This window comes from Haemaphysalis longicornis, unplaced genomic scaffold (assembly GCF_048455015.1).
Source record: "Haemaphysalis longicornis isolate Haplotype H1 unplaced genomic scaffold, Haemaphysalis longicornis Haplotype H1 scaffold_4, whole genome shotgun sequence".
Classification (NCBI taxonomy): Eukaryota; Metazoa; Arthropoda; class Arachnida; order Ixodida; family Ixodidae; genus Haemaphysalis; species Haemaphysalis longicornis.
This window is the reverse complement of record NW_027526361.1, coordinates 35,499,667-35,527,162: the sequence shown is the minus strand read 5'-3', so window position 1 is coordinate 35,527,162 and position 27,496 is coordinate 35,499,667. Positions and strand designations below refer to the sequence as shown.

The following is a 27,496-nucleotide window of genomic DNA, read 5'->3' as shown; positions in this document are numbered from 1 at the left end:
GCGGATTTTTTTGTTTGTTTGTTTTTCATCTCCTCCTTCATAGCTTTTGTTTTCCGAAATAATTTTTCTTGCGTGGCTGTGTGTGTGCTCTTGGGCAGCTGCTGCCCGCTCGCGGCCCCAGAAATGTGGGCAGTCAAAAGCGCTTTCGCAGAAACGCCCCGGCAACAGACCGAGACAGTTGTTCCAGATGCTTTCGAGCAGATATAGCCGGGAAGGGTCATGCTAGGCTGATTCCTGCCCTCTTTCCCCGTTTTCCCTCCCTAGGGGAATCCAGCCCCGGAGCGACCCCTTTCCGCCGCTATTCGAAACGTACTTTTGATAGAGGAAGCCCGTTGCGCAGGCGTGAATTTCGCTCTGGTTATCTGGTCTCCCATATTTAAGCCCCGAAAGCAGCGAAGCTCGAGGACAGTAAATTTCCTCCTTTTTTTTTTTCTTTTGCAAAAAAATGGGAGGGGGGGGGGGTTTAGAGTAGTGGAAAGTTCGAGTTCCATGAACTTTGTTCGCAATAACTGCAAACTTGCAATGGGAGTGCACGTTCAGACCTCTTAAGCGATAAGCTTAAACCCTAAGCCCAGCGCATTTTTTAGTAGTAAAGAAATTTCTGAGTGCAATTCACCACATCGTAAATTTTCACTGGTTTGGTAATAAAGAAAACGTCCAAGAAGTTCCTGCGCTGGTGCTCTACAATATCACAGCATCGTGTAGAAACAGTCACGATGTCACCGACAAAAAGAGGCCTAGCTGTCGCTCCTTATCGTCCGCCTTTCTTGCGTATCAGTGAAGCTGGGCAGCTGCACAGCGCCGTATCCTCTCGAGGAGTTCCTTTTTTTTGGATGACGGTTGCTTGCCAGGCATCGTCTCATCAGACCCGACGAGTGGCTCAAGATTGCTTTATAACCGTTTTACGATGCAATTAGTAACGTCGGCGCTACTGCAACGCGCCATTTCGTATTCGGTTTTGAGTGTTTTGCTCCATAACCTGGGTGCGGGTGTGAAGAGTTGCGTACTTCCGTCCCTCCGTGCAAGCGCCGCACGGGTTTAGCTCCTTGCGCACAAGCAATCAGGTGAGAGCACAGAGTGTGCATGCGCGCACCGCTCCATTCGAAGGACGTGTGAATCTGAAGGAGTGCGTATAGCTGCTTCTGTTGTTACGAGACCAGATCCGTCAGTTGGCGTACCGCGATAAGGGTAGTAAGAATGCTTCTCGTTAAAAAAATAGTCGCGAATCATGTTTAACTGAATTTTTTTAAGCAACGAAGTACAACCGCGAGGCAAAATTTTCCCGCGCACTTGGTAGCAGTGGCAACGCCTGCTGTAACCAGCTTCTGAAAATTTGCTTTAAAAACTAGATATTTGGCGTTTTTTTTTGTCTGCTAAAACATTTTTAGAGTCGATCACTGGTTGCCACTGCTGCTGGTTTATAGTGTCTTATCAGTTTAGTGCACGATTATTGGCTACTGGGTTCATGCCTCACAATAAAAATGACTAAGAAGCGCCCGGCGCGTGAAAACTGTTTTTTGATGACGGATCCTTTTTGCTTTGTCCAGGGTTCAAATGTATATATCCTGTCATCAACCGCTATAGAATAAATGAAAGCAAGCACGACGAAAAAAATTCAGGGAAGCTTGCATTCACGCGCAAGACTTGAATGGCGAAGCTGTTGTAGGTGATCACTGACGAACACAACTTAAGTTGAGTTTTAGTATCGTTGTGGTGCCGTGGCTGACGTCGTTGGCATGACACTTCAATGACCTCATGTTGAGCAAGGCCAGAGTGAGCTCGTCGTTTTGGTCGACGTTTTCGTACGCCACCCTACAAGCGCGACTTATCGTCTGTAGCGCATGCGTTGCACGCCGAGGCTCTCGAAGCGCGGCCTCTTCCCCCTTGGCCTTGCGAACTATCCGCGGCCGGGCCATGTGGAGTCAATGACCACCAACAGCATATTGGACGTTCAAGTCGCGGCTCTTCTACCGTACAGAGCGCATGCGCAGGACGACACGAGGACGAACGAACAAAGGGCGTACGCTAGGACATGCCTTTCTCGTTCCGAGCAAGTGTCGCCACGATACGGCGAACGCTGGAGTGCTTTTGTTTCCAATGTTGGCCAATCTCCCTAATTGCGTAATGATAGCTTGGCGGACGGGCACTCGAGGAACGCGTGCATGAGCGCACGTCATTTTCCTTGTAATTTTAACTGCTGACGCCATACACAAACGATTTTCTCAACAATCAAGCTGCGTGAATAATGTGGAAATGCCAGGCGTAGAGAGCAGCAAGAAGTCAAGGCAGTCGGAACGACTGCCTGGACGATACAAAGCATGACGGCGAAACACAGGCCAATATTCTCGGCGAACTTAGTAAAATTCATCGCGAGATTCGTAATGAAGTCGGTAACTGGCGCTCTAAATATCACACCAACGTTACAGTTGATGACATTGAATGCTAGGGGCAAAGATCGCTTATCGAACACATCGATCAGCTGATTGAAAATAAGAAGCAGCATGCCAAAATAACTGGTTCAAAAACGCGGCTGAAAAGTACGAGTACATGACAACAACCAAATAAGACAAACAGTAAATGACCTGGACCATTTTGGCTGATAAAACATATTCTGGCTCAGCACAGTAAAATACTCTGTTCTCTAGTTTGGTATCGCGAGGTCTGAATCTGTTAAAAGTAAACTTGCAACACGTTTCAGTCAAATGGGAAACTTTTATTTTGATTCGTTTCAAGGTTTCAAGCGTATTCAAAAAATGTTTTTCCCAGTACAGAACGCCTAAGTGAGGTAGAAGTAGGCCCCAAAGTAAAAGTGTCAAGCGTAGCACCTAGTTATTACTGTTCCCGATATCCAATAATTATTACGGCAGCAAATAAAAATTACATGGAAAGTGATTGACACATTAACATACCAAGGTCAGGCAAGAATGGATAACGTAATCGAGAGAGAGAGAGAGAGAGAGAGAGAAAGAACTTTATTCGCCCAGAAGTAGAGAGCTTGGACTCTCTTTGCCGCGTTAGTCAGCCAGAAGATCTTGGTCCCTGGCGGCTTCTTCGAGACATAAAAATGAGAAGTTATACAATACTAGAAAACTACTTACTGGATTTAAATCAAAACTCAAATTCAAATTCAACTTACGGGATTCAAATCAAATCCAACTTACGTAAAGGAATTGACAATATAACACATTGGGGTCAGACTAAAACACAGTAAGATATAAAATCCTAAACAACAATCTTGTTGTAACGTTCGTCTTCTAGTCGCACCGTGACTAACCTTTTTTTTTTGCTCACTTTTTCTCCGCAGCATCTATACTGTACACGGCCGTGGCTGGAGGGAAAGTGGCCCTGCCGTGCGACGTCAGCCCCCCGTCCCCGGACGACTCGATGACGCTGGTGCTGTGGTACAAGGACGAGAGCCTGGCGCCCATCTTCACGCTCGACTCTCGGCGGTCGCACGTGGACCAGGCACGCCAGTCTTCGGGACCCGGGCTGGAACGCCGCCTCCTCTTCGACATGGGCCACTCGCCTGCGCACCTGCACATAGACCCCGTGCGGGAGGGAGACGCCGGGGAGTACCGCTGCCGCGTCGACTTCCGCCGAGCCCGCTCCGTCAACACTGTCATCAACCTCAAGGTCATCGGTGAGTTTACGAAACGCTGAAGCAAGCAGCGAGTTGATTTGGCTCAATACAACAACTTGGTTAATTTAAACAGTTGAACTTCGTTATAATGAACACTGATATAGCGAATTATCGTCCATAGCGAAGTAAATACAAACTTTGGTTGGCCATGCTTTTTTTCGGTGACACTTTTTCTGTTTATAACAAAACCAAAACCACGAGAAACCGCGCGATGCCGGCTATAACGAGGAAATATTTGAGGAAGGCTGATAGGCTACTTGGAAAACTCCCGACGTCCAAAACTGCGGAAGTAGAAAACGCCCTTTTGTGTGTGCACAATTCGGAAAACTTTATCCGGCTCAGTGCTGTGAAAAGCCCTCTGATGAAGATCACATTCTACTACAAATAAAAAGGAACGAAGGCACGTTTTGTCGAACACACTTTGTTCGGTTGTAATTTCACTTTCTCGCGTTCCGGTTGATTTGTTTGAAGTACAAGCAGGTAGGGAAGGATTACCTCGTTTATAATGGATTCGAAGCCTAGCATATAGTGTTTTCGTTTCTGAAATTGCTGCGCGCCGATTTGATGACGCCAATTTTTACCCACACTGTTACAACGAGTATCGGATATAACGAACTAATTTACTGCTCCGATACTACTTCATTATGACAAGGTTAGACTGTATATCTACGCAATGAGTGGCAAACAGGCATTGGTTTGGCAATGAACTTGGGTAAGCTGTGGGAAGCCGGAAATATTTTCTAAACCTGGTTGTCAACTCACCGCCCTATCTCGTTCATTAGAACTTCAAGAAACGACGGGAAAGCCCAGATGGAATAATGGTCTCTGGGACCGCACGCTGGCGCAGGGCTAGCGGAAGGCAAGAGCGGTCATGTAGAGGCGTGCTGGACACGGAGATCTTTTATTCACGCCCAAAACCAAACCGGAGCAGCGCGGGCTTACAGAAGCATATCTGGGCGTTGCCAGGTGTTCTCCTTGTTCAAGCCTCGTGTCACCGTCCACAGTAAGAGATTCACGCGACAGAAGTTAATTAAGCCGGCGAGGAGGAACACGGAAAAGCAGCAAAGCCGACAGGAAAAGAAGAAAGGATGTCGGGAGAGCGAAATGCCCTGTCTAAAAAGAATAATAGAGGGGAAAAAACGCAGATGGGCGCCTAATCTCCCTGTCTCGGACGCGCTTGCCAGGCTGAGAGCGTCGATGCTTGTTTCGCGAATTCTCCATTTTTTATGCTTTTTTTTCTTCTGCACCCACGCTTCGCTCTCTGCAGACTCGCGTCCTGTTAATTGGCAGGGTCAATACCTGTCTGCTGACCAGCGAACGCTTCCACTAGCTTTTTCTGTTTGCGTTTTCTCTTGCCTATTCCGAATTCGACCTTTTCCGAGTAACGTTTGTAAGAGAGATTTGGGAAACGGCGGAATTGATTGCATTCTGTTCGCGAACCATGTGAGGTCTTGCACAACAACCAGACGTGCCGTGCCGTTCTGCCAATTTATTCGAAGTAACCTATAGCAGCGCTCGTCTCTAAATGGAGAGGCGCAATTGTTCCTGGACTGTAGCTGGGAGGAGGGAAAGGTCAATACCACTATTCTCAGAACGGTTAAACATTCGCCACTGTTTTCCGAATGGCGTTGATTACCTTGGCGTACTTTTTCTCGCTGCGGCGTGAGTCGATAGAAACAGCGGGAAACTGGTTCACAGTACGTAAGTAATTTTCTGCTGAGGTGACAATGTCACCAAACAAAATAGACACGACAGCAGGGTGACAACGTTACAAGTAAAATAGCCTTAGGTCACGCAAGCCATTACACTTGCGGCATGAAGGAGCCATATCGTTGCCATTTCTATTGTTCAAATGGGATCCCAGCGAGTGTTGAACACACGGCGACATCCATTTACGGTGTTTAATTAGGCGGTTATTGTCTCCGTTGCTGGGCAGAACCCCGGACACCGGTTGTCACTGCGTCTGAACACCGTTCGGAACTACAAATCTCCGCCCGAAAGAGTTCAGTTAATCCTCGTTAAAACCAAGTCCATGAGAGAAGAAACTGACTTCGTTATAAGCGGAATTTTGTTAAAACAAGCTTTCGTTTTCTATTTATTTACCGGAGGGGAGTCCACAAAAATTTCAACAATGCGAAAATTACAATAAAGCGATTTCGTAATAACGACGGTTTGCTGTAAGAATTCACGAAAATGAAGTCTGCCTTTCCAAGTGGTTTTATTCTGAACTAATTCCGCCTTGCATGGGGTCCCCAATATCTGGAATTTTAGGAACACCGTTCTTTCTATTAAATACAAATGCTCGTTTCTCTGTATTTTGATTTGTAGGTAATCTTTGGTTTTTAGTTCTATGTTTTGGGGCAAAAGATGTACCACGCCATTTCGCTCAAGGTCATTCATCGCCTTGAGGTGCCGGAGCGCAAGTGGGACAGGTGTGACGTCACGCCACGTGATCCACTGAGGGAAGGCGTCGTCCCTGATACGGGGGCTTAGTGGCTGCTTCGCCAGCGCTTGATCGCTCAGTCTCGCCATGGATAGCGCATAGGCTGCAATAAAGCCCAACTGTCGTGAAACATGATGTGCTTAGTCTATGCAAAACCAATATAAATGGAATTTTCGTTCTGGATATATACGTTTACACGTGAGGCGTATTTTTTTTCCCGAAATGAGCCAGATCCAGGAACCGAAACGAAGTCGAATAAAACTTCAGCGACAAGAGAAACTCGACAACTTTCTCTGAAAAAGGGATGGCTAGGAAATAGTTGAGATAACGCTCTGAAAATGTGTACGCAGATCGTAGTTTGTATCGAAAGTGAGCCAGATCCTGCTGTTTCGCGGATCAACATGAGCCAAATTCATTTGCCCAATGGGAGTTTGCTCTTGGCTTGACTGTTCAGAATGTTTCGTGGGTGTTTTCGGAAGTTTCTTTTTTAGATGCGACGTCATCTCATTCACTCGCCTTGTCCCTCCATACGGCGTTGTCGTTGTCCGTCCACACCCCTCCCCCATTCTCCTCGCCGCGCGAGCTGCGCTCTCCGCCGCTCACCCGCTCTCCTCTCCGATAGCGAACACTCTCTCGCGAGGGGCATTGGATTGGATTCGATTGGCTTGGCTTGGATTGGATTTGGATTGGATTGGATTGGATTAAAGTGGATTGTGTTGGATTATGTTGGATTGTGTTGCGTCATAGCCGCGCCACGTTGCGTCATAGCCGGGGCAGGGGGTTCACGGCACGTTTCACGCGATGGGAGAATCAACCTAACGGAAACAACAACAGAACCCCCTATGCGTCGCATCTACACAGGGGTTCCCGCGAGGGGAGGTGGGAGTAATTTTTCCGATTTTCGGAGCTGGCTTATTATGAATTCAGACGGCAATTGGAAGATCGGCGAAAGAGATGTTCCACGATGTCAACGACGAAGTGAACGAAATGAAACTGAGGACGAAATGAAATGAAACAAGGATTTCGTTTCGTCTCACCCGTCTCTACGAAAAAATTCTGGTTATATTTATTTTTACTCCCATATTTATCACTTTAGTACTTAACTAAATAGCTGCCGCTTACAAGCCCTGGCAAATTTCCCCGATCCCCCCTGTAAAAGTACGAACCACTTCAATGAGGTGAAGAAGAAGATATGAGCAGACATCTTGTGAAGCGTTTTGAAAATTTATGGCAAAGCAATAAAAAGCTTGCTTACTTCGTGAGTGCCTTCAGGCGTGCCCAAGGAAATTATCCTGGGGAAGAATTCGAAAAGATCTGCTAATGGTGCCAAGAGGACTCACCTGTTCTCCATGGATATTTCTGCTGTTTTTGAGGCGCTCTTGCATATTGTAATGCCTTTTTCAGCAAAACTTAATCGCGCCATGCTTGAAAGTCAATTTAAATAAAGTTTTCATAAGAATTCCGCATCAACTTGAGTGTTTTAATTAATTATTAGCCTAATCCGAACATATAACCTTATAATTGCTCAAACTTACGGCATAATTTTTAATTACTTGTGGCCCCCTTCCCTCATCTTCCAATAACCCCCCCAGGGCCTCAGGCCTATTTCTAAATAAAGTCGTTCATTCATTCACTTGTGGCCATAAACTTCGTCTAGCTGACGTATAAAATATATCATATAATAGCATTGACAGCATTGCATTTAGGTCCGGTAAAAAACTTCCGCTTGTTTGTCAAATTCGCGTTCGGAATATCTGGCTCATTTCGAATAAAAAAAACGCCTCAAGTATTAAACGTGACCCCCCCCCCCCCCCTTTTTTTTTTGTCGAAGAAAACACCGAGTTGTCGCTACGTACGTCTTATCGAGAAGATCGAGTTTGCAGAGACTGCGCAGCGAGCGTCCGTACTTCTCGTTAGCAATCTCGCAAAAACACGACACCCCCTCGCAATAAATCAAAAGTTCAGTGCGCCACGCGAGCGAACAAGTTTTCTTGACCGGGACTCACTGCACGGGCGTTGCTCGCGCAACGAGGCGTGCCTCTCGGAGAGCACGTCGCCCCTCTCCATTATAACGGCGACCGTGCGACGGCGACGGTGTTTTTGTTCTGGCTGATTTGGTGCCTGTCGATGATGAACGGCCCTGAATGGTGACAGATTGTTTCGCAGCTAATATGAGCTTTTAGAGAAGCGTAAACATGGTTACGCCAAACCCGTCTTTCCAGGGAATTTTTTTTTTTTTTTTTGACGCGTCGCTTTAGAATCCCTCGTCAAGGTTGGGAAACCGAAATGAGAAAGTGACTTTAACATTGGTATTTTTCACAGGCGGAGGGAGTTGGATACTTCTGACTGTTTTTTCTAAGCCTTTTTTTTTTCTCGAAGCTTCAATAGAATGTCTTTTTTGAAAGGAAAGATACTCAACACTAATTTTTTGTATCAAGTGTACGTACTTTTTTAGTTCACGTCGTATGACTAGCCATTTCACTAATACCTTACCGGCGGGTGGAATAAGAGAAATGATTGAATATGCGAGGGATACAAGGGTTCTTGGAAGTTACGAACAACTAGTGAACCTGGAAGGGAGAATTAAGGTCACTTTGCATGTTAGTTTTACATCTGTTGGCATGAAATGGGAACTGTGCAAAAAGTTGTGAATATAATCCGTGCGGAATGGTGCGACCACAGAGGGTACCGCAGCACATTTAGTAGGAGACAGTTCGAAACAAAGCAAGTTTACAACTCGGCATGACCACAAATTCGAGGGGGGGGGGCACAATAAAATAACTTGGTATTGAACATTTTGCTGGCAACCTTGAGTAATCGAATGTAGTAATGGAGCGAGAGAAGTAGATAAGTCTTTAGGCGCGGAAGTTGTCACACCGTCGAAATGCTGGTTTCGAGAATCTGCAACATGGGATCCAGGCCATGCTACACTAACACACACAGTCGAAGCCATACAAAACCGTTCAGCTCGTTTCACCTTGGCTAACTATCATCGTACAGCTAGCGTAACTGTCATGAAGGCGACGTTCAATCTCGCATTGCTTGCTACCCTCCGGAAGCAGTCTCGAATTCTTCTCTTCCACAAGATATTCTACCACAACCCTTCTCTGCGTTCGCTTTGGATTGAACCTGCGCGATCCATACCATCTCGACGCGACCATTCAGAAAAGGTCAACGTGCATCGCTGTAACACATCAGCGTACCAACAGTCCTTTTTTTCCCAGAACCAGCAATGAGTAAAATTGTCTACCAGCCGCCCTAACAAGCATAGCCGACCCCATACTATTCAAAAATTCATTTTCAAACCTGGTTTAGTTGTTTCATGTATCATGCACTTCTCTTTCTCTTATTTTGTTTTCTCTCTTCTGTCGATTTTTTGTTTAATTTGGCATCTGCTTCTTACCTTTTGTGTATATTTATTGTATCTTGCCCCTCTCCTCTGCAATGCACTTCAATGTACCCTGATGTTATTATAAATAAATAAATAAATAAATAAATAAATAAATAAATAAATAAATAAATAAATAAATAAATAAATAAATAAATAAATAAATAAATAAATAAATAAATAAATAAATAAATAAATAAATAAATAAATAAATAAATAAATAAATAAATAAATAAATAAATAAATAAATAAATAAATAAATAAATAAATAAATAAAAAATAAAAAAATAAATAAACGCTGCAGCATTTAAGCGGGAAGGCATCGAGATCTCGCCATGCACACAGCATACGATAATCACTGTTACGGTCATCCTTATGCGATGGAAAGTTTGACATCCACCTCAATGCAGCCGTACGGCTACAAAGGAAAGCTGTGCAGCTTTCTCAGTAGCTTCACAGTGAAGCAAAATTCGTCCTGGTCCAGGATTCAAACCCGGGACCACCGATTATCCGGAGCAGCCACTCTGCCAACTGAGCTAACCAGCAGGCTAGTATTTTGCGGCGCGAGAGCGAATTGATCAACAACTCGAAGTGATGGACAGGTGTTAATCGACCACGCAAGGGGGAGTAATTAAGTTTCAGCGAAGGAAAGTTTGGCCTCCACCTCAATGCAGCCGTACGGCTACATTGAGGTGGATTTAAAGGAAATACTTGGGGATTTAACCTAAGTCTGGTCGATCATGGTAATCTTTTCCGGTGCGGGATCGGCTCCCAGACCAAAACAGTCCAATACTGACGAAAATGTTTGGGCTTCTGGCTCAACACTCGCTATTTCTCGTGCTGCAGTTTGTAAACTAAAAATCTGCGGGGTCACCTAAGCATGGTATTATTAGTTGTGGATGCGAAACCAATAATTTTCAACCCCTACACATTTTACAGCACTACATACTTTCTGCGCAGACCATTGCAGTTTGACGCAAAGCAGCCGAACCTGCACTGACCCCGCTACTCACTAATGTCTTGACGCGCTCTTTTTAAGATGAAAAACCGCAGCTTAGGCAGTCTAAACTTATAAATATACCATGTAACACAGACGTGACACGCCTTGTTAGGCCTAACATATGGACCAGTTTCTAATACGGTCATCCTACTGCTAACCAACGTCATTACTCCTTTCCTGTTCAAAAGAGGAAATACAAATCCGCCTGTCTAGCCCTTCCAGTCACCGTGTCTCTTCGTCGTTTTCTTCGGGAAAACGAAAAGAGTTCATGCTGCAGAGCGGTGCGGCTGATGTTCGAAACCTACGGAAGGGGAAGGTAGCATCATGTGATGTGGAATGGCGGAACCACACTCATAAACATCGTTTCAAAATGGACGCCACCAATTTTTGTGGGAGCTCCGGTGTGTTGCCGTCCTAAGTTATCTTTTACGGCGGCGTAAATAATTTATAAAGGCTAAAAACACCTCCTTCATTTGCAGAAATTATTATTTCACCTCCTTGTTTGTAAACTACCTCAGGATATTTATTATTTTTATAGGGAAAAGCAGGATTGAGTAATGGCGTCTCCGTATGAGGCCACGACACCATTTGCGTAATAAGTATTCTAGAGAGACTGAACCTTTCATTTTTTTAGCTCTCGACACTTCCCACTGGTAAACCTCCAAGTATGGAATTTTTCTGCAGTGAATATAATAATTCGAGACTGAAAGAGCTAGAGTAACAATGCCATATCATGGAATAAATAATTTCAGCCTCCAGGAAAATTCAAGGGTATAAGAGTTGGATTCCGGGCACTGTTGATCCATTACTTAAGCTCAATGATGCGGAAGAAAAAAAACGCGGATGGAAGAGAGGACCTCTGTTTCGTCCGTGTTCTTTTTTGGAGCAATCCAGCTCAAGTCAAGGGTGCAATTCTTTGTTTACGAGATTTTCTGTGCACATGGATCGACTCACATTCAGGTCATATCCCACGGCGAGCAGAGGCACCACTTTTAAGTGAACCGAGGAAAGAGGTTAGAGAATGGGCCCGCTGTGGGAGATAGTTCGTCAATAACCTTATTTACATCGTTGCGATAGTAGCGCATTGGGTTTTGCCGCACCTCTTGCAAATGCGATGCTTCAGCGCCTATACGTAGCGACTTAAATAAATGAACAAAATCGATTAGTGAATCAACCAACCAATTTAAATAAATTCTACCTCCAGGTGACGCTGAAACACGCAAAGTGGTTGTTGCTTTGTAAATTTAACCCTGACGACAAAGTCGCACACAACCCGTACAGGTCCTACTTACTTTGTTTACCATCTTCCATTACTTCCTTCAGCACTCAAAAAGAAAGGTAAACGAATAACAGCCGCAGTAGCGAATAGCATTGAGAGACGTAGCGCTTCTGTGCCTTGAAAGTTATCACATGGAGACGCGTCGCCTTGTTTGATTGCTTTATTCACCAGCTTTTACCATAACAGAACTCCTTCACCTACACTGTTATACTTTCAAATGTGAGAGCAACCCAAGCGCATTTACGTGAACGTATTCAAACACAATGTGGATAAACCTAACGCCTCCGTGAGATTGCCTCTCTTCATTCTGGCTCATACTCTTTGTCTTCCAGCGCTCAACAAGTCCATCATTTTCAGTTCCCGCGCGCGTTCTCAACCCGGCGGCCGCGCTGTATATTTCTTCCGCAAAAAAAAAAAAAAAAAAAAGGCAGGCGGGAAAAAGACGCATTCCAGTGGGTTGGAAAAACGAGTGACCTTTAGGAATTCCCTTTCTTTTCCCGCGCCGCGCTAGGCAAGCGAGTTCTTCTTGCCACGGCCGTTCGTGCGTTCGCAACTGGCGGAGGTTCCCAGCTTCAATCCCCAAGTCCGCACGGGGGCGCTCAGGACGGATGAACGGCGCCCCCCCCCCCCCTTTCCCCCCGCCTCTTCTTTCCTCCATGCAGCCGCGAAGACGATGTATGTCTTCAGCTCGTCCCCCCTGCCCTCGGTAGCGGCGGCTCCTGGAAATTCGATTTCACCTCCGCACACTGTCGCCCGGCGCTTGTTTGCTGTTGCTCGGATGCCATGATTTAGGCTCGCCTTCTGTTTGTCCCGACATCGTGTTTCATTTTCCCTCCTCCGGGAGGAGCCGTGTTAGTTGCTGCCTCTATTGACATTTTTCTTCTCACAGTGTTTGCGTGTGCGTGGATGCGAGCACTTAACTTCTTCGTTCCTTCTTTTCCTCGCCAGCATGTTCTTAACTTCTGGTTTGACAAGAGAACACGAGTAAGAGGCTGAGCGAAGACGAAGATGGGTGGAAAAGAAAAGATGTTTTCCCCTCCTGGGTCCCCATCTCCGTTTGCTTCGTTTGTTTTGCATGCCCCTGAGTGTATGAACGAACAAGACGCTTTGTTTTTGGTGACTTATTCGAAGGCACCGCATCAAAGATGCCGCTTCACAATTTTGCTCTTTTCGACTGCCGTCAACTTTTCTGGTTTAAAGACGTTTGCGTAACCGACCGATAAGAAAGTGGAAGTTCAGTGCGCTGTAAGAGACAGAACGATGCACCGGGGAGCAATAATAAAAGCTTGACGTGGGAAATTCTTCCTTTTTTCTTTCGATGCACTCAAAGTTGTCCAACCTGAAGGTTGCACAATGAGAACACAAAGGTTTCGTATGCGTATGTTAGTGGAAGGATTAAAATTTCGTTGTTGAGTACAGATTGGAACCGCTCTTTTAGACAAAAAAGTTTTGGCACTTTATTTATTTATTTATTTATTTATTTATTTATTTATTTATTTATTTATTTATTTATTTATTGATACAGTATCCACAGTGCCTGACGCGTTATGGGGGTGGGGGGGTGGGGGGGTGAAATCAAAAACAGCAAATAAATAGGTAAGGCAACATTACTTCTGCAGCTATTTGCATATCCAAAAACAACAAAACAAAAAAGCACTTATATCACGCACATACACCTGTAGGTGTAATTTCCCAACGCTACAACAAAATAGTACAGAATGCATCATTGCTTTGTGCACTAACAATATGGCGAGGTGGGTGGTTCTAATCACTCGCGGTTTGAGGAAAAAAAGATTTTGGTTGTATTTCGGTTGTACACATCACTGGTACAACCGAATTGCCGGGCCTTAAACTCGGGATCTAAGCGCTCAGATTTTTAATGAGGCTCGAGTATGTATTGTTCACGACGCAGGCCGGTCGTTGAATGGTATATTGAAAAAAAAAAAAAATTAAGCGATGTTTTCTACGGAGGCTTTGTAGAAGTTCCCATCCCAATGTATCCTTTATTCGTGTCGGACAAAAACCCATGGTATAATTTCCGGAAACAAAACAGGCGGTTTGATTTTGCACTCTCTCTAGTTTAGATATGTTCTTACCGGTCTATGGGTCCCAAACCCTGCAGGCATACTCCATAGCCGATCTGAAGTTTGATTTGTATAAAAGCTTCTTGCAAACATGAGGAAACGTTGATTCCAAGTGAGATGTGGCGTAAAAATGCTCCAGTATTCATACTCAAACAATTGTGTTAAGGTAGTGTTATTTACACTATATGAAGTAATTTGGGAGATTTATTTTTTCTTGTAAACATCATATGAGCGCACATTGCCAAGTTGAACTCAATTTGCCATTTTTCACACCACCGGTTAATTCGTTTCAAATTTTGCTGTAAGACGCCAGAATCATTCGGGCGACAAATAGTCCTGCACAAGACACAGTCGTCTGCAAACAGTCTCATATTAGAAGGAACTCCATCGGTAAATACATTAAGAAAAATAAAAAACAGCAGAGGACCTAATACGGACCCTTGAGGTACACCGAATGTGACTTTTGCCGGGCAAGACTCCATCGTATTAACTATTACGACTGTCTTCGAAGCCTAAGAAAATTCTGAATCCAAGAGATGACGTGCGTTAATGTTGTAACGTTATTTTTTTTAATTAGGAGACAATAGGGAACAGTAGCAAATGCTTTTCTAACATCCAAGAACCCCCAATCAACCGAAAATCGATCATGCAAAGCCTCAGCAAGATCGCACACAAATTCTATCAGTTGCGTGACACACGACAAACATTTTCTAAAGCCATTTATTAAACTATTTTCTAGAACCACTTAGAGACCGTTTTATTCTTTCTCAAATACCGTTTTATTTTTCCGTCATTTACAGTTTCGCAATTGATACTTTCTGTCTCCGTACTCCACCTGCTCACCCGTATCGTCTATTAGCTTACTCGTGGTTTACATTCCACGACGCCCTCAGACTAAAAGCTCTCTTAGGCGGCGTCGGCTTACGAACTCTCGATAAGAACTACCAAGCCACTTCCTTTACCTTCCCACATTTACTCTATATGTTTCCCGATGTCACGACTTCAGCAGAAGAACACGTAACCTCATGAATAAGCAGAGGGTTCGCGTTATCTTCCACCCACCGTCAGCAGCGAGCACTCGTACTTTCTTTGGCAACAGTAATGGCAAAATAAGGCGCCCGAAAGTCATTTAGCCTCAGTTACGCTATACAGCCACGGCTGCACGAGAGCTCACAACATTCAGCTTCGCAAACAAGTAAACGAAATTCCGGGGGAATCACGGAAGGGGGCAACCTCAGAAGCCACGCCAGGTTCCCTCATGAAAGCCAGCTCCTCCTGCCAGCATTTCGGGTGACTCCGGTGCGTGGTTGGCGCGCATTTGTCATCGCGTTGCGTCGTCCTCCTCCCGCCGTCCCCCGCGGGACGCCGGACTTCCTGTCGGGCGCAGCCCCTGCGCCGAGCCCTCCGTCGTCGCAGTAATCTCGGATGATTTATCTGGTCGTCAAGCGTCGACGGCTCTCGGCCCGGGTAAGATATGTGCGCTGCTGCTCTGGCAGTGTTCAAGCGTCGGCCTCGTATGTATACGCGCAATGCTGCGGCCGGAAGGTTCGCTGAGGAATTCTTCATATCCTGTGGCCGAGTTGCGCGAGGTGGAGGGAAGAGGGGAAAGAAATGAAGTAGGGGTGCAGGTATTGGAGGTCGTCCCACGTATTGCGCCACTTCAAGTCCCGCAGGATAGACTTGGGAAAAACTCCGACGTAGAAAAATCGGACGTCGTTGGTGCTTAGCGGCGGCGCCTGTTTCACACACGTGTTGATTTCCAAACGCTACCGGTGCCCGCAGCAAGTGTTTCTAGTGCATAAGTGCTGCGGACTACTGCGGCGAGTGCGAATACATAATAGGGAAAAAAGGTCATAGGGCACCAGGTATAAAATGGATTCCGGCCACATAACCAGGGGAAAGTTATACGACAGAAGGTATACAATGGATAACTCTCAGCCCAAGTTTTAGTACCAATAGCATGAATCCACAGCTTCTGAGTCATTCCCACAGCATCACAAAGCCACTGCGGTACGCACAGCCCCGTATGTGTTGGAAAAGGAACACCGATACTCCTTAAAAGGCTCATTAACCTAAGTAACTGAAGAGTACACTAAATCGCAAATTACAAACTATTGTATTATCTGTCATGCAATTGTTTGACAGAGGATCGGGGGAAGTTTCTATCTTCAGCAAACATTGATCAGTCCCCGGTTGTCGCTTTTACCGGCACGAGCTGTAAGCCATGGTGTTGCAATCCAGGCCAAGTAAGAATGGAGATCTGTAAGCTTTAATAGCGGCTTTCATTACGACACGCGAGTGCATCTGCAGATTTCTCTCTAGTGTATATCAGTATAAAACTCTATGAGCAACCCCTCCACCTTCCCCTTCCCCCCCCCCCCCCGCCCCCCCTCAATTTACACAAAAAATAAAATATATGTGGTTACTAGAAAATAATTATGCGCACTTAAAGGTTTCGAGGAGACTACGATGAGCCAAGCGCATGTTACTTTTTCATACACAGAAGGCATGGTTGTGCTACCTCAGTGAAAACTATTGACTATTATTGCGTGACATTCTTCTGCTAGTAGCCTGGAGTTCTGTGGGGTTCGGTTGTCCACCCCTTTCGGCTTGGAGCGGTTCTTCGTTTAAAAAAAGGTTTATTTGACACAAAACATTACACTACAAATGGAGGACATAAAACATCTATGTACAATATCTACAGATATCTACAGACGCTGACAATGGTTGTACAATCACGTTAACTACGCACAGTAGGGAACAGGCTATTTTATACGTACACGAAACGTACAGTTATAAATGAACAAAAACGTATTCGCATATTCCAAAAAGGAATCAGCCGTACCACATTGGCTTAAGGTGAGCTGCTCGCTCTCCCTCCTGTACATAATCAAAAGCATACGATACCTCTGTCTCAGGACATTTCCTCTCCAAGGAAGAAAAGCTCGCCCAACAGTTGGAATAGAACTCCCCGTCGCATGCGCCTTAGAATAGGCCACACAGCTCGACGACGGCTGTCTCTTGCGACTACTTGGCAGCGGTTTCGTCACAACGCAAAAGCACCCGCCACCATGAGCAGGCACGCAAACCGGTCTCTCGAACAGCACGTTCCGTTTATGCATAGCCACATTCCTTGTGCGAAAAGCAACCGACTTCATCAATGTTCCTGATACAATAGCCAGCCCGAATACAAAAGATGTATAGTGAAAACCTTTCAAAACTACCCAGGTGGCACTGTTTATGCATTTGAATATTGCTTAGCGTAGAGGTAGCCTCAAGCATATCTGGGGCAAAACACAAGTACGACAGCCTACTCCACCCCCATCGGTATGGCCCGCTGCGCCCCCTGAAAAGATTATAAAGCATGTACTCCGTCGTTGCCCCAATGTACGGTTGAAATATATGGGGGTACCGTCAATATTAGGCGATTAGGCGATTGACCGCTCACAGGACAAGCTTTCTAAAGACAACTACTCGACCGTCTCTTCCACATAAGGCATTCAAAACCCTTCTCCGATTCCACGACTACAGCGATTCATATGAATGAGTGTGCCAACTGACAAAATTACTATGCGTACCAAGGCATCTACGTTTCCATTTACCTTTTTTTTCATACCCTCTTCTTGATTCCTTAAATATTTATCCCAGAGCAGGTTAGCGAACTACGCGATACGCCTGGTGACCCTCCCTGTCTGTAAATTTGCTTCCCCGTCTTTTCCCTCTTCCGTAATGCTAAAAGAAACTTTGCAACTTTTGGGAGCTTCTTCTTTTGCTTGAATTTGTATTAATAGAAAGGTTATCAAGAAAACTGACAGATATCAACGTCTGCCTTTATTTTCCTAAGAGGGTAAGCAACCTCCATCCGTATAATACGCCGAGCTTATTACATTGAAAAGGCCTGTTACAAATAGTCAAAACGGTGTGCGTATTTTTATGCAAGTCATTGAGCAACAGAATCTTTAACCAGTTCCTGAACAGTCACAGATTCTCTCAGAAGCTTGTGTGGCTACGTTCATTTGAACGACCCAGAATAAGAAGATTTATTTATTTATTTATTTATTTATTTATTTATTTATTTATTTATTTATTTATTTATTTATTTATTTATTTATTTATTTATTTATTTATTTATTTATTTATTTATTTATTTATTTATTTATTTATTTATTTATTTATTTGAAGTGCTCACCAAAAGCGCAGGCCCTTCTCTGGTGATGCACTGGGTTCATGAATATGAGATATGCAAAACGGCAACATAAACAACAACAACAAAAAAAAGCAACAAAAAATTTATTTTTGCACTGAAACTTTGACGTAGGGCGGCGCTTACAGAGGACATGCTTTTCAAGTGGCGTTCTTACATACCAAAAAAAGGGCGGCCACCCGTTCTCCCCGGCGCTACGGCAAGCAATTCACCTCCGCCGGCCATGACACCACCCACGTGCGTCACGTGCTCTTTAGGAGCCACACCGACCATTGAACATCTCCTTTGGACATGTCCGGGTCTGCACGCAGAGCGCACGTCTTGCAAACACAGCAGCATTACGTGTTTGACGGACTGGCTCTACCCACCCGCAGCCACAGCCAAGCAGGTGTTTGCCTCCTTGTGGGACTTCGCTCTGGCTACTGGCGTTCATCTGAGAATGTAGTTTTCCCGAACTGACACCACCCTCCCCACCCGCCCCCACATAGGCCGAGTCGCCATCCTTGTGCCAATAAAGTTTCATTCATTCATTTTTGCACTCCTTGCTGTTTTCGCTTTCATCCAGACAATGGGGACATTCGAAACACTTAGCTCAAAAATAGTGTTGGTCCTATATACGGAACTTATGCACAATAATTTCGTTACCATAAAATGCGGGACCAGTATTCCCAACTGGTTGCGTAAATTAGGGAATAAGCTGAAACATTTGACACTTCAGAAACACTCCCGAAAAAAATGCAGGGTCGCTGTAGCTAATTTATATTTACGTAGCTTATTACGTTAACCAACAATGTGCAGCCGCGGCTAAGTTTTGTATTCAAATAGTCCTACGTTTCAAGCAAGTTCAAATGCAGAACTAGTATGTATTCCCGCCCTTCTCTTTTGCGTGCGGTGCAGGTGGTTTTGGTTCACTGCGTGTTACGCCATTATTCGATCGGCGTCTCCATTTCCCGAGGCAGGCGTCCACGTTTGGCGAGTGTGCTGAGACAGAGTGGTGTACTATAAAGCACCGGGTAATCGATATGGCTTTGCCTTCTGACGAACCTTACATTCAATTTGAAACACACAGTCTACAACTCAATCGATTGCCGTCGCTACAGGTTGGATGTCTTTATCGACCCTTACCCGATTTCTCGCAAAGAGAGGAGCAAATAGCAGAATGGGTGTGTGTGCGTGCGTGCGTGCGTGGGAGTGTGTGTGTGTGTGTAAGTGTGCGCGTACGCATGTGTGAGAGGGTGTGCGTATGTGAGTACGTGTGTGTGTGCATGCGTTTGCGTGCGCGTGAGTGTGTGAGTGCGTGTCTGTGGGAGTGTGTGTGTGTAAGTGTGTGCGTACGCATGTGTGAGAGGGTGTGCGTATGTGAGTACGTGTGTGTGTGCATGCGTTCGCGTGCGCGTGAGTGTGTGAGTGCGTGTGCGTGTTCGTGATTGTGTGTGCGTGCGTGCGTGCGTGTGCGTGTGTGTGTGTGCGCCCGAATGTGTGAGTGGGTGTGTGTATGTGAGTACGTGCGTGTGTGCGTGCGTTTGCGTGTGCGTGAGTGCGTGAGTGCGTGTGCGTGTGCATGAGTGTGTATGTGTACGCTCGCGTGCGTGCGTGTGTGCGTGTGCGTGTCTGGGAGTGTGTGTGTGTGTGTGTGTGTGCCCCCGCATGTGTGAGTGGGTGTGCGTATGTAAGTACGTGTTCGTGCGCTTGTGTGCGCGTAGTGCGTGAGTGCGTATGCATCTGCGTGTGTGCGAGTGTGTGTGTGTGCGTGTGTGTGCATGTGTGTGTGTGCATGTGTGTTTGTGCTTGTGCGTGTGTGTGTTTGCGTGTGCGCGTGCATGTGTGCGGGTTTGTGTGCGTTCGTGCGTTGCGTGCGTGCGTGCGTGCGTGTGTGCGTGCGTGTGTGCGTGTGTGTGTGTGTGTGCGTGCGTACGTCAATTCTTAGTTCGCATAATTCCAAGTTAAAAAAATATGAACAAGAAAACAAAGGCTCCCAATATGGCTATCGTCAAAACGAAGAAACTAAGAGAACCACATATTATGAAAAAAATGAAAACGAGGCACCGGAATCACAGAAGTCTTTCTAATATAGCGTCCTCACAAAAGTAACTTAATAACAAAAAGAGTACATAAATAGCAAAGACGGGCTGTGTTGTCTGATTTGTTACTTAATTGCCACCGAGAAAACATAAGGTAAGTTAAACGGAGAAGCAGTGTAAGAATGCTTACGCAACAATACCGAATTCTCGAAATTTTTGTAGTCTTTTTCTTTTTACTACGAAATCGTTCACAAAGTCATTGGGTGGATGCATTTTATAATTCACGACGGCTTTCCGCAATATTCAATTTAGGGACAGGAACTGCAACGGGATGTCACAGAAAAAAGGCCATGATCGCAGTGGTTCTTGCGCAATGCTAATCTCGAGGCCACCAAATGTTTTGTCAAATCCAACGACGAAGTATTCCCCCACTTTTTTTTACAACCTTTCACTGCCAAAAAACACACTCTCTAAACTTAGCTCTTACTGGAGTTGACAATACATATTAAGCTTAATAAAACTATTACACATTTTGTGAGGGAAATAGATTTAGACCGATTGCCTCACCAAACTTGTGTTCTGTGAAATTTGAGAACCGTAGATCTTAAATGAGACAACGTATTTTTTTATTGCCCACTCTTTATAAGTTTAGCAGGTATAATATGGCGTTGAGCAATTTTCTTTTTATTTTTGATGTTACTTAACACCAACAGTATTAAATTCCACTGAAAGTTTGTTTATAGAGGTAGCGATCAAAATCAAGAAAATTGGGCCCATCTCCCCGCGAGGGGGACTCGAGTAAATGCGTCGCATAGGGGGTGGGTGTATTGTGTTAACGTTTAGTGTTTGGGGAGTTGGTGGTAGTGAATGCGTTGTATCAGCAGCTTCTTGACGTAGTTTGAATGAGTCAAGGATATAAGGAGCGTTCGTAGCCTCCCATTCTGTGTCGGCTTTGTGGCGATGTGGGTAGAGCACCATGTACATTGCGTTCCGCCCGCAGGGTCGAGGGATCGAAACCAGGCGCCGGATAGCATTTTTTTTATATAGTGTAGGGGGAGGGGTGCGGACTACGACTACGGACGTCAACGCGGGTGACATCGTGAGTTATTGAAATGCTCTGCATTTAAAAACCTACTGTAGGTATAATCAGTAGCAACTAATAATTTATCCCACTTAGGAAAGTACAAAAGACGCTCTGTAAGCGAAAGGTGTTCCCACCTATACGGCCGCTCATGGCGGCTAATGTGCAGTAATATGAACTATCAGTTCATTGACAAAACAGAAGCATTCCGCTTTGGAAAGCAAACAGCGTAGCATGTTTCTGTGGCGTTAGCGCAAACTCAACTAATTGCCCGGCTACAAAGCGCGCGCTCATCGAGCTAAGTGCTGCGAAGGCGCAAGTGTGAGCCGAAGCAATGCCCACAGGGGCAGCGTACGCACTTAGTGACTCGCCCCGCCCGTGTTGTACCCGTTCGTGTCCTCCGCAGTGCCCCCGGGCGATCCTGTTATCATGGACGAAGACAGGAGAAGACTCGAGGGCCTCGTGGGACGCTTCAGCGAAGGACGAAACCTCAGGCTTCTGTGCGAAGTCGAAGGAGGTAAGACACGCCCACTTCGACAGATATAAAGCTCCTCAGCCGCTGCCGCTGCTATGTGTCGCCTCGCGCTGCCCTTGCTTTCTCATTTCCTCTGCTTTTCCACTTCAGAGAAGCGTTCTCCTGTCCGTCTCACTCGCTGTCTGTCTCATTCGTCCCTTCCTTCTCCGTGTCAGGACGATTTCTATGCTTGTTCCCCGGGGACAGCCAGTCATTCCAAGAAAAAATTACCTGCCTAAAAGCTGGAACGACGGCATTAGCTGCAAGGGCTTTTCCCTCTGTTTGTTTTCTTGTCTTCAGCTTTCTCTTTGGTGGGTTTGCGAAGAGACAACGACAAATGTCGTTTTTTGTCTTTTCCTGGAAGGAAAGCGAAAAAATGTGATGGCGAGACAGATTGAGTCTGTGCCTCGGACAGATAGCGCTACCGTCAACCTTTTAGTAATTGCCCCCTAGAAAGCTTCATTTCTTTTGCTTGCAAGCTGTTTAAGAAAGGAACGTGAAGCTGGGGACATGTTTTTTCTTTCTCAATCTTGGTTTGCTCAAGGGTCTTCATCCTGCGCTCCGAAATCTACAGGTTTAATTTCGCGAAGCGAAATCAAAAGCGAAAATGCAACCTTTTTCTGGTCTATGTTTGCAGGATTCTTTTTAAACGCCATTTTAATTGGGGACTAAAAAAACATTTTCTCCAGTAAAGCAGAACACTGAACTGACATAAGCATTACCCATAGCGCGAAATATCGTACACAAAAAAAGGGCAAAGGCGAATAATTTTTATGCGATACTTTCTCTTTAAAATATTTGATGTATTTTCAAAGCTGCTTGCTGGTGTTATCTTATTGGAAAAAGCACACAAATATTGCATTGTTATTCCATTTAATTTTATATCCACATTGTTTTATTATTACAGTACGATTGTACTGCAAAGTCGTATTGACAACGTTTCCAGTGAGCATGACGTAAGTGCTTTTTGAAATAATATTAACTCTAGTCAAGGTCGTTAATGAGTAAAAATCTGAATTTGTGCGATTCTGTTTAGATTCTAAAAGCACGGGGACTTGGCGAGGTTAGTAGAAGCGATGAGAATTTAGAATCAGTGTTCCTGTACAATTTCCGCATTCGTTTTCATTAGAGTGCTTGGGCATATTAAAGGAACCCTGCAACACTTTCGATAAGCGGTTTCACTCTTTCCTTGGCGTCTGGAACCACTGCGAAAGCAATAGTTATCGCCAGCACGGAGCGGCACTGCGTGATTTGCTCGTCGCACCAGATACGCGTTTTGTTCCTGCTTTGGTATTATGGCTTTATTTTAAACGTTGCTATCGAAAAGCGTTCATTGCTTAAACTGAAGCAAAACCAGCCAACAGCCGCTACGTGGACCCTAGTGGCGAAAGTCGAGCCGTCGAAGTATGTCAAGACCGGGAAACAGAAAAAAATTTTGAGTGAGTTTACAAGTTATTTGATGAGCATAGAACAGTAATTTCTGGCTGAGGTACTTTGCGGCCCCCTAATCCAAGTACTGGGTGTGTTGGGTGACTACGTTCTGCAAGCATTTAGAATTTCAAAAAAAAATTGAAAAAAGTGTTGCAGGGTCCCTTTAACAGACAGAGGGTTCGTTACCTGTATACTGCGAAAGTTCGCTCGTACGCGAGCATGGCATTTAGGCAGCGTACAAAGTTATAGCGACGTTTCCCTTTACGCGTGTTACGGGTAAGCCTTTTGGGCACGCATAGCCCACGTCTTTTGCCACGTTCCCAGCGCTTGCGGGGGTGTGCACTCTCCTGGCGGTGTTCACGTGATCGGCAGCTTGCTGTTCACGTGTCCACGACGTGGCTTCGAAGATTCAGGGCCGCACAGTCTTCAGTAATTCTGGTAGACTTCTCTCGAGAGGGTTTGAAGGAGGCGTGTTGCTGTCCTTTGGGGTCATTGTTTTTAAGCCCGTCCGCTTTAACGTTGACCGGTATGTGTAGTGGGATTTTTTCCCCTCCCCTGCTCCTCCGCCAGCGCCTGTACACGTTCCCTGGCGCGCTCTACTTCCCTATACCCCTAGACAACCTCCTCCCCCGGCCCTTTCTTCCCTTTCCTATCTCGACGGCGTTCGAGTCCCGAAGCAGTTTGGCCGATTTCACGGACGAGACAGTTACGCTTTCCTGCAAGTGGGAGTCTAAAACTGTGGGAGTCTAGCTGAACTTCAATTCCCGTCATTTTGGTGGAAATGTAGAACGCTCTTAATTGCGCTGCATAGGAATTCCTCTAACGGCAGCCATCGCAGAACGGGCGACTGATTGCGCGCGTTTCACTGCAAGGCTGTGATTATATACGTAGTCTTTAGAACCAGAAGCTTATAATAAAAACGTACCTTAATACAAGTTCCCACCACGCGGGCACTTCTCAGCTTTTCCACAGTGCATACCGTTTCACACATGAGCACACTAAGCGAAAGCTCTAAGGCGCGCTCAGAGCGTCAGTCACCTTCAAGTAATCAATAAGCTTTAACTAATCCATAAACTAGTCAATAAGCTTTACTAATCGCCCAAGAGTTCTATCACAGCGCTCAGTGAAAGTTATCAGCGACTTAACAGCGCAATAGTTGTGCCCAACTAACTGTACCGCGAAGCCCATGGTGTACCCACCTCTTTTGGTTGTTCATTTCTTTTATCGTTTGTGCTGGTCCGGTTAAAAGTTTGTACCTTGTGTTAAGGAACAAGAATTAAGCGTACTACTAAGCCGTTACCTGCTCTCGTGAACACCAGGTAAGCCCCGGCCCGTGGTAACCTGGTGGCGCGACAAGCGGCTCGTGGACTCCAACTTCAGCTTCGTGGGTGACGGAAAGGTGGCCCGCAACTGGCTCGAGATCGGAGAGCTGAAGAGGTCCGACTTCCTCAGCGTCCTCACGTGCCAAGCGGCCAACAACAACGTCACCGTGGCTGTCTCCCGCTCCATTACGCTCGACATGAACCGTGAGTTATCCGTGCGCTGGGCCTGTTCTTAGCAACGCCACACCATTAGGTATACGTGGGAAAACCACCCTTCAAACTTAATAATACAGCACCAACCATCGCACCTCCACCCCGGCCGTCGCAAGTTGTAGGGCATCCCCTTTCTTTTTATTTCTTTAATTACATCACCGTCGTCCGTGACACATTTAAAATGCCCTATCAGTGGTGGGCTTAAAGTAATATTACAATTAAAGTAGTTTGTTACGGGATAACAACTGCATTTTTGCAATTTTACTCATTATTTGGATAAATGAGCTAATTTGGTTCTTCAAAGTTATTTGTTATGCCCATTTCTTTGTTCGGGAAATAATTTAGAAAGTTTTTCTATATGATATTAATTTAGGGATAGCTCCGAACTAGTCATGGCACTGCGCAATATGACGCTACGTTACAAATGAATATCTGCAATTGCTATACTAGACCGAAAGTGATCTGATACACCGTGTAATTCATTTAGAAAAGCGTGCGATCGCCATTTATGCTAAAAGTTATTATGCGTCATTATCATCTCCAACCACATAGTTCTAAATGCCTCACTTTTAGTGCTCATTGGCATGACGCATTCCGTTTCTTCATCGAAAACAAGCATACTTTACAGTGAAGTGTGCTGCTGATTCACCGCAATAAGGATACAACTGCGGGAGTGCACGCTTTACAGTAAAATGCTTATTTGGAATTACGTGTTGCGATCCAAACCTGTCACAGATCTGGAGTATATTAAAGCGGAGGAGCCACTGCCTTATGAGATATCGAATTTCCCTGTGTCGTATTGCCGCAGATGCGTATTGGCACAATATTATCTGGGGTGTAGCTTCACCACAATAAGGGTTTAATTGTAAGAATGCACACTTTACAGAAAATTACTATTATTATTATTATTCTTTATTCGGAAGGGGGGACTCAAGGTCTAGTCAGGGATGGGGAAGGCGGTAAAGAAGGTGAAAGCGTCTACATCCTCTTGCATATCCCCGTGGTACAAGCGAAAGTCCACAGGGACATAACAGTCTCTCTTGGGTGATCCCGGCCCAGAGGAGGCGATGCCCACTCCTGGAGGGTCTTGATGTACGGCGGAAGATGGGCTCTTCTCTCCGCCGCGAGCCCCGAGCACTCCCACAGCATGTGCTGCATTGTGGGCCTTGTTGGTGCGTGACACGAGAAGCAGGTCACGATGGGAGTCTCCCTGGTGTTCTTGGGGGGTTCTCTCAGGTGTCTTGAGCGTCGCCGAACGTATGCCCGCCACTTTGCGAGCACGTCCTCCGTAAGAGCAGCCCCTGCTCTTATTTTGTGTAGCAGGACTTGGGCCCCCCTGGGAAGTCCTCCTGGCAGTGGTCGTGGGTCATGGGATGTAGCGACACGGAGCTTCGCCCTGCTCTCTTGCTTTGCAGCGGCTCTGTCGTCCGCAGGGTCTGGGTCGTGCCGTGCTTGGGGAACAGCGTGTAATGGGTCAGAGTGGATACTTGCTTCGTCGCTTGCCCACGCGTGGGCGGCCTCGCTCCCGACGCCACCCGCGTGTCCCAGCACCCAGTGCACCCGCACGGTAACGAAGTCTCTTCGCAATCGTCTTGATGAGGTGGATCCGATGACTGGGGGCAACCGATTCTTGCCACCGCCTCTCTACTGTCGGTATGTAAAAGTCCGGCCCCGGTGCTCCTCCGCCTGGTAGCGCTCTTCTATGTGGTTCGCCGCCTTCAGTACCGCCCCCAGCTCGCATCGCACTGTGCTGGGCATGGTGTCAAACTGAAACTTCCACCTCACCCGTGCTGGGCCATCTGCACAAGCAATGGTAACGAGGTTGGTGGTCGCATTGACGGCGACGTCCACGAATATGGCACCTTCTTGCAGGTCAACCCAGAAGTACCCCGCATTTAAGCATAAGTAATCAGCGTAAAACTTTCAATATCGTAGGTTCTATTGCCGCAAAAAGTGCGTTATTAGGCACAAAATTATCTACGTGAAATTAGTGAAAACCTGATTGCATTCAAAGAAGCGTGAAGAACTGAATGTATTCAAATGAAGATAAAAAACATACCTGTAGTAAAAGCAGAACAAGCGGAATATTATTATTTAGGTAGCGAGAACCACAAAATCACGAAATACTGAACCACAGACTCTGGTTTGGCATTTTTTGATATTTTCCTGAAGAAATCGGTGCTTTAATAAGAAATTTTGCACAATGGTATTATTCTGGGTCAAAAATTTGTCATGCGTGGCATCTGATCGTTTAAGTTGCTTGGGTACAATAAGGATATTGGGGATTTGTGTTTTGTGAGTGTGCTGCTACATTTTGACATGGTTCTCAAAGCGCATGCTTGTCAATTGTATTTTTCCAGATACAGTAAAAGTGAGCCCAGTGAGCTTACGGGAAATTAAAGTTTGATTTTGGAGTCTCAATAGATTATAAAATATTCGCAACAGAGTACGCATTCTAAATAATTCTCAATGATCGGCATAAGGTAGAAATAATTCACGCCGGGTGTAGGGGCACTTAAGACAACTCTCTAGGTAAGACAACACGTTCAAGGTAACGGTAAACGGGTAAACGCGACGGGTTGCTTTGGGGCGTCGAGAATATGCGGCGGGACAGCTGTCGTCGTGGATTCGCCCTAAACGTTGTAATATTGTACATATTTCCTTTATCCCCAGTTTCACCCCCAGCAGCTGTAAATATTGCGTTCTCATTACGGAAGAAGTGTTAAAGACAGTACTTTAAAGAAATGCCTCTATACTCGGAATGTCGGCCAACGCAACACCCCTCCGAAGGATGAGCACATAAGCTGGATGTAATATTTTCCGTGTGTTTGTTATGTTGTGTGCGTCGCTATGCAATTGGCGTAAGAGTGGGCTGT

The 27,496-nt window shown here is 45.6% G+C and overlaps 1 protein-coding gene across 3 annotated transcripts in view; it reads left to right on the top strand.

Moving 5' to 3' along the window:
* LOC144178499 (protein turtle-like) overlaps positions 1-27,496 on the top strand; it is a 193,336-nt gene that overhangs the window by 120,558 nt on the left and 45,282 nt on the right. For all 3 annotated transcript variants that reach the window (XM_077706406.1, XM_077706408.1, XM_077706405.1), the window contains exons 2-4: positions 3,305-3,640; positions 21,547-21,657; positions 24,405-24,611. In XM_077706406.1, coding sequence (XP_077562532.1) covers positions 3,305-3,640; positions 21,547-21,657; positions 24,405-24,611 — 654 coding nt within the window. The remainder of the gene's footprint in view (positions 1-3,304; positions 3,641-21,546; positions 21,658-24,404; positions 24,612-27,496) is intronic.